The 8,073-nt window shown below is 38.5% G+C and overlaps 1 protein-coding gene across 1 annotated transcript; it reads left to right on the top strand.

Moving 5' to 3' along the window:
* Positions 1–46: 46 nt before the first annotated feature.
* Positions 47–6,114, top strand: PIG-C (phosphatidylinositol glycan anchor biosynthesis class C). Its single transcript, XM_022843798.2, has 2 exons — positions 47–289; positions 4,627–6,114. Exon 2 carries the CDS (start codon positions 5,048–5,050, stop codon positions 6,014–6,016), a length of 969 nt encoding a protein of 322 aa, XP_022699533.1. The 5' UTR covers positions 47–289; positions 4,627–5,047; the 3' UTR covers positions 6,017–6,114.
* The last annotated feature ends 1,959 nt before the right edge of the window (positions 6,115–8,073 follow it).

The following is an 8,073-nucleotide window of genomic DNA, read 5'->3' as shown; positions in this document are numbered from 1 at the left end:
AAATTGTGCTACGTTCAGCTTATATTGTTGTTGCGAAACAACAACAAACTCTCCCCCTCATAAGATCGAAAGTACACATAGATCAAACGTTGTTTTTCAGGTATTCGTCATGTTTTAGTTCAGTATCTGAACAATAGCAAATGATTAGCGTTTCGAGGTCGAGATTAGTAGAGCCAAGTAAACTAAGGAACGGAGAAGAATCGCGTTACACTGGAAAGAGTGAGCCTTCCAAAAAGGGAGATGCTGGCAGTCGCTACTTCGGCTAGCCACTCGTCCAAGACTGTCATAGGTAAATTTACTGATATAAAGCACTAATATTGTTACATAATTATTATTGTTACTAGTTGTTCATATAATACGTAAATGTGTAACTGCGACTTGAATGACCTCAACCCACATTCAAGACGAAATGAAATGTAGCGCAATTTAAAATTTGGTACACTGTGTGTGCTAAAGAATGAAGAATAATGAATTCCAGCATAACGTTATAAGAATTGATAAGTAAGCCGCTGATGTCACAAAGGTATCTGTAGGCGATTGTGCACAGTGAGCTCTCCCGAAATCAGAACGGACGTTTTTGCATGCCATTTACGCTACTACGCCACGTTGCGCAGTGTCCTTCAGCTAGTAGCTAGAGACATGCTATCCAAAGCAGCCTAAAAGGTGGGCAAAACTTCGCATAGGAGTAGAAGCCATCAGTAGTTAGTTACACAAACGTTAAATGCACACTGCGTTTATCAGGATATGGTCAATTAGGCCTCTATCAGTTCCCGATTTCGAACAACGTTTTGAACGTTCGGACTTGATAAGTCGTCATAAAGGCATCTGCGGGTTTTTCAGATACTAATCCTAATCGATATTAGACCATTGCAAGAAAGTAGTCCGTTAGGCTTTGTTGTTAACATCAAACACATCTAGTAGAACTTATTACGGGCTAGTGAAGTCAAGTATCATAACTAATAGCAAAAGTTTTTTCTCCGTTTTAGTTAATGCTTTGTTGACTGATTTTGACGAAATTTTAAATATACAGGTGTCTGTCATGTAATATAGCAATTTTGTCACAATTATCGCCACTAACTTCTAATTATAATTTCTGCATTACACGAGTGCAATGAGTTCTATTATTAAGAACATTACTGTTACCAGATTGATTGTAGTACCACAATATCCTGCGTATGTTATATTAGCATTATGCTGGATTGCATTTGTTGTCTAAGGCAAGCCTAATTGTAGAGCGGCTGTCGTAACCTCTGACCACACTCTACTCTATAAAGATATTTTTAGCTTACAGCGACCCTAAATGACAAATTAACTTAAAGAGCAAAAACATGTTGCATTATACATTCATCGCCAGTGTCATTAACGTTAGTGCTGGAAACAGTACTGGAAAATTCTGATCAATGATCAAAAAGCATTCATGGGTAGGGGGTGCATGCAGTTCTGATACGTTAAGGGGTCAAGCAACTTGTTGTAGCTACAACAATAACTGATCTTGAAGTGCTGCATATTGAAATCAATTTCGTAAAAATAGTTTTCCTTATTTTTTGTAAACTCATTGGTAAGTGCATTAGCTGTAGACCGTAATTTCAGTTCCTCTTGTCGCCGAAGAAACTGGTGGTGTGACAGATTATGTGAAACAGTGGATACTAATAATAATCAGAATTTATACAAATTTTCGAACCCGCACCTGCCAGGTAAGTTGTTCCTAAGGGAGATTTCAAACATACATTTGTAATGCATATAGCCTTGATGTTTCAAATACTTCGTAAGAATCTTTTCTTGACATGTGAGAAAAGATCTTTTTACAAAACCCTTCTGAAGGGAGGCTTCTTGGACTTGCAAGAACTTTTTGAAGTATAAACATACTGAGTACCGCAGGGTCGCCACGCACTACGCAATTCACTTCATTTGTAAATCTAAGTTACTGTAAAGCACGTCTGCTTTCCATTCAATAAAGGAATGCAAAGAACACCACAGTAGAGTAGTGATGACCGTTACAATCTATTCGCTAAGTAAACATTGGTGATTACTGTGTGCCTTTTATGAGTAGCTTTGACTTGAGTGTTTTCACTGCTGCGGGTATTCGTTTGAACATTATCAAAAAAGCGATGTGCTCTATTGTCATCCAAGCATATATGTTCCCAGCATTTTGCTTTAACAAATTAATTATAGCATCATATTTTACGTTACGCGTACTGCTATTATGCAATTTTTTTCACATTTTTAGGATTATGGCTTCATCCTTTGTTAAGACTATGTTTGACATTGCTGAAGCATATTTGAATTAGACCAGGGAGAATGTACTGTTCATAACTTATATGTACAGTTTAGAGTCTTTAAGAAAAATGTTTTATTATCCGGTTAGCTTTTCTTCATGTAATGGTAACTTGATTTCGGTTATGTGGACGGGAAGTTACGCTAGCTGGGCTAAAGTAGGGACCGGTTATTTTTAAGTGGTTTTGCATGAAGCTCTAGGTCGAACGCTATTGTCTCTGAGCATGCGTTAACCCAAAAACTTAGCCGTTCTTTTTATTTATCAGCATTGGAACTCTTCCACCAATTTGACTTCTAGGGTCTTTAAATAAAAAAAATTCAAATTTGCCGCTACCGGGTCTCGGTAATGAATACCAGTGCAATTTTCTAAGCAGTTGTGGTCGCAGTGAAGCAACTGATGATAGCATCAGGTTTTGCAGTAAACGCACAATTTGATTTTTTGTTGCTGTGTGTCGATTTTTTTCTTCACAGTGAAGTTATTCTCCGTTACATCTGACTGGTTTTTATTTAGTTAAACCTTCGATCGACATTCAAGTATCTTGTCGTTCCTGAAATCACCTGAGAATTCTTCTACTGTCATACTAGCATTCTGAGTTTCGTTGTCGAACATTCGGTCTATGTGACTATCAGGTATTTCGAATTGGAAACAACTACGGTCTGCTTAATAGATTTTAAGCTATTTTTTTGTACAACATGGTACATACGAGATAAAGTGAGGTGCCGATGCATTTTGCTCTGATGCGAACATCCTTTCAGTGCATACATAGAGCGATGCGGTGTGCAGTATAGGAGATCTATGATACACAAAATTTTTTCCTGCCAAGGCTTCTACTTTTTCTACGATGATCTATTTTAAATCCACCTAGTTTATTTTGCTTGCTATCATACTGAAATCTTAGTGTTCATCGTCACGATTGGCTACGTATTCTAGTACTGGCGGGCATGGGGCTGCATCCTCGTTATTAAGCCTCGTCGTTCATAATGTCGAGTACTTTGTGATATTTGGCTGTTATACGACCGTTTTCTCGCCACAGCTTATCAATTTTTTTTAACGGTGTTTGTTGCGTACGAATAACTGCTCCTGTTTTATGATCAGACTGTCCACCGTCGATTACAATTTCACTATTTGTCAAACCAGTGTCTTCACAAAAATAGCAACTTCGGTTTCTTCATTAATTTCCTCGAAAGGGTCATCCGGCAGTGGAAAGCGGCATTTTTTACTAAATTGTATGTATTTCGTGCATTTTGAGGTGCACGCACAGGATACACTGAATGCTTTAAATGCACGTTTCCAATTGCCTGATCACGGTTTGGGTACTTAGGGGGTGTGCCGCGCCTTTTTCGTAATTTTCAATTCCACACTTGAGGAGTCCCTTTTTGACTCTTACCACTCATAACTACTGTTAGATTTTAAGTTATACCAACTAGATAGTATTCACTAGTTCGGAGTCAGGCGAGTTCGCTTGTAATTACACAGAAAAAAAATGTTCGACTGTGCTAAACATCGAAGTTTTTTGATCAGCTGCTACACAGTATAGATATCACACCTAGATAGCATTTTTATAGAACTAATATTGTAGAGCCTGATTAAGACAGGGTTTGTGTTTCAGCCTTTCGTTTAGTTTAAGCAAACACAATCTTTTTTCGAGCTTTTCCGTCACTAAATATGCGTACAAATTAAGTTCCAAATTTAACAAAGTTGCGTTTTAATGTTCCGTACCTGTGCTTTACCGTAAGACCTCATAAACATGGACTGCTGCTGACGTTTACTCAAGAACATTTAATTATTACAAGAGAACAAACATATTACGTCAGACCCGAACTGATGACCCCGGAAGCGAATTCTTTCTTTGTCTATATTGCAAAATACGCCTGATAACATTATAAGAATTTAACCTATAGTAGTATCACTAGTTACATTGAAAATTCGTTACTAGTATTTTGTTAAATCAGACAGCACAGCAAAAGAGGCTGGCCAAAATGTACGAAAGGAAGTAAAAACTGACATAAAGATGAAGATCGCAAATTACGTCGTTTTGAGCAACAATAACATCAATATTTTAGTTTTTGCTTCTTTTCGATGTCAAAAACAAAGGTAAAAAAGCAACCTTTCACTTTATATTTCATATTATAAATTGCTGGGTGCTGTAAAATATTGGGTGCTAGCCATGTTAGTATTATCAGCAAAATGATTAGTTGTATATATCAGTTATAAAATCATATTCTAACAATGTTTGAGTCTGTTGTTAACTTTTTATAGTTAATATCAGATTGTTGTAACTGCTATCATCCCCTTTCGCCTCTTTAATTAGGTTTAGTTAACCCTATTCTTAAAGTGTTTCTTCTATTTAGCCTTAGTTCCAGTGCTATGCAAAGGCTCAGCGAGGACGCATTATAACTTCGGTCATCGACGACGGAAGATTGGTGCCTTCAAGATGCTTTGGTCTGGTTTCCTCATGACTGGAACTTTGACTATCTTATATTTGAAACTGGATTATTTCAAACAAATTGCACCGATGGCAGCGCCTGAGGACACTCCAAGCAACAGTCTACAAAAATAGAAAGATCCACTATCCAATTAGCCTCTTCATGAGCGACTTTTAGTAATGGACTGGAAAAGTTTTATTGATCCACCATTTTCTCAGATAGATTAGTAGATAAGACGTGCTTCAGAACTTCTTATGCAGGCAGTGTGATTCTAAAAATGTCGTACAAAGAAAACGATTTAGGGTACAACTTTTTGACGATCCAGTAAACGACAGATATTGATGAGATGGCTACCGAGAGCGAAAATCGCTTTGTCGTAAAGCGTGCCGAAGCTCTAGAGGTAGGCTGTCGTCTTGTGCAAGCTTTATGTCGTTTAGTAGTTTTTATTAGCTACTACTGTGTATTACGGGGAGAACCGTTCCCGACGCTGTCACCATCGGAGAAGCATGAAACAGAAGCGATTTTCACATCTCATATTAGGACTGAATTAGAATCTGCGAGGCAGCAGCTATCGACATTAATTAACGGTAGCCCTCATTCAATCCCCACGTTGATGATGGTATTATCTTTACTGACGATCTTACTGGCGATCGCTCTCGTTTCAACATCCTCTACCTCGTTGTGTGGTTCGTACACACAGGCTAAAGAAGTGCTGCTTTATACAATGCTATTACTCGCATTGAGTCCAGTAATTCGCAGTCTGGCGGAAACCGTTTCGACCGACACCGTCTACGCATTATCGTCTTTGCTGTCTATATTGCATCTGCTCGTGGCGGATTATTCTCTACCGTCAAAACGCAGTGAAATCACCAACGGTTATAATAATGGTGTCACAAATGGAGACGGCAGTGGAATACCTAAGTATTCACCACTCTCCGGGGGCATTTCTGTATCGTTGAACTCGCAAATCTTATCTTCTGTTTGTTTGGCCTCGAGGCTCCAATCGAATGGCGCAGTATTTTGCTTGATGTGCGCCGCAGCTCTCCTGTTTGTCGTCGCTGCTAACATTTCAAAAAGCCTCACCTTTCAGCACTTCGTAACACTCTTACATATTTTGGGAGCGACTTGTGCACTGGGCGCTTTAGCACCGCCGACGGCTCTCTTCGCTGTATGGGCAGGGGCGGTAATCGCAGTGGGCATCGTTCTGCCTCAGTTATTCGTACATCTACAAAAGCTTAAACAAGTAGCAAGTGGGCCTTGGGACGAAGCCGTGCCCACAATAGGTGGGGGACCGCTTTTGGGCACACTGTCGTAAATCGCGGAAAATGAGATCTATGCTAGCTGGTATTTACTTATAGTTGCAGCCGATATTGCGTGGAAATAAAATTGTACAGTCTTCAGCTATCCGGTTAATTATAAGCGTTTTCCGTACCAAAACATAGTTATGCATGAATCATGCATACCTACTTATGGATCTCAGTAATGCATGTCTGCATTAACGATTTTCCAAAATGGGGAACTACATATAATATCCTTTGATTTAATATAAAATAATATACATATTGCACAACGTCTATAGAAATCCGCTGTCAAGTGGCATGGTTTAGATAGCTACTGTGCATCCTTTGAGTGTATTACCATTATAAGCATAACTAAGAGAAGCTGTAACGCCGATTTAACTCTCAGCGATGGCAAAAATCATTGCCAGATATGCACAGTCAAGAAACAAATAATGGAAAAGTGAGGGCCGAAAGGACAATAAAAAATTAAGAATTATTATTAAGGTTAATAGCCACTTTTACCTATGTCATGTTGTTTCATAGGTCTGGTAGAAAAAGCTCTGATAACTGCAGCAAGACCCATTCTGATTAGGCTCCTACTGAGGGAAAGTCCTTGATGCTACACCTGAAAATAGATGACTCCGAGGGCTTGTTGACATAGAATAATTAATAGTGCTAAATAAGACGAAAAACTAATAAACGGAATAATATTAATAGGCATTGGTTATCGAAGCAGAGTGTCTTTATGTTTGGTTGTTTCCCAACAGAGATGCCGTAGCTCTATCTACATGCAGCGTCATAGCCATGAACAAGGCATTTAGTGGGCTTTCATTTTTCATTTCTTATTTGTTCGGGTTTCAGTGCCTAAAAAAATTTGATCTAAAGTTAATGGATATTGGGAGCCGAAAATTTGCTTAAAAGCTACATAAGTTAGGTGTATTCTGTGAAGGGAGTTTCAGAGGTAGTTTTGATCTAGCTGTAGGTACCAAAATAGTTTTTTTGGATGCGCGTAGCTTGTTTAAATAACAGTAGTGTCGGACTGCGCAAAGCATCGAGCTTAAGAGCACGAGATACAAAATCTGAACTCTTTCTAACAGGATTTTAGATATTTTATCAAATTTATTGAAGTCTAAGTGCAGCTAATTTCTTTGTGCATCCATAATTTGTCCTTGTCGCACCATAGCTAGTATTCCACTACGCAGGCACATCAATGCTAAAGCCTTTAGCACTTACAAAGAAGACAGCGTTATTTGTTCACTGTTTTTACAGAAGGGCGTTAGGTACGGAGTAGAGTAGCCTCTGGTTTTAAGATCCAGAGCTTACCTATGTAAAATCACTTGTGCAAAGTAACTTAGGTAGCTTCTTTTTGAGCTCTACTCTTGGCTTCTAATATGTCGATCATATTGTAAAGCGGCTGCACGATACTTAACGGCTGTACCAGGCATAAAACTATTATTTATTAGAGTGTGCAGATAATGCGTAAATGCATTCAACTATACCTCCTGAGAACAACAGCTTTTGCGTTACCTGTATTCCATAAAGAAATCCCCGATTTTACACGCAGAAAACGTTACGAAATTTTCATACAATAATTATATTACTATAGAAGAATAGCGGCCTAGAGGTAATTATCTCGACAATTCCTCGTTGACACCTTTCAGAAGTAATGAGTGTCCTTTGTTTCCTGAGCAAGTCAAATACTAAATCTAAATAAGACTTTTTACAGATTGCTCGTTGGAACAATACTTTTCCCTTTAATTAAATGTACGTATGTCGTTTTCATTTGTTCGCAAGTATCCTATCATATGTGCAGACGCTACCTAATTCTTAGAGAGATTGCGCGCGCATATAAACGAAGATGAGGTCGAGGCAAATTTTTTGTGCAGTGACAATCAAAATGACCTAACAGGAGTGATGAACTAGTAAAGAGTGAGTTATGACAATCAATAATGCTATATCCTAAAATTCTCTTAAGATCTGGGTCAATTATTAAGCTCAATCAGTGCTCTTATGTCTAGTTCTGGGTGTGCTCTGAGAAAGAAAGCACCCAGTGACTGAAGTCAAGGGCGCAAAGTAGCAAAAAAAATAGTCG

The sequence above is a fragment of the Varroa jacobsoni genome, unplaced genomic scaffold (genome assembly GCF_002532875.2).
Source record: "Varroa jacobsoni isolate VJ856 unplaced genomic scaffold, vjacob_1.0 scaffold_114, whole genome shotgun sequence".
Lineage (NCBI taxonomy): Eukaryota > Metazoa > Arthropoda > Arachnida > Mesostigmata > Varroidae > Varroa > Varroa jacobsoni.
This window is presented reverse-complemented; position numbering and strand designations above follow the sequence as displayed.

Excerpts from the sequence above, each read along its gene's own strand:
- PIG-C (XM_022843798.2), top strand. The coding sequence starts at position 5,048 with ATGGCTACCGAGAGCGAAAATCGCTTTGTCGTAAAGCGTGCCGAAGCT.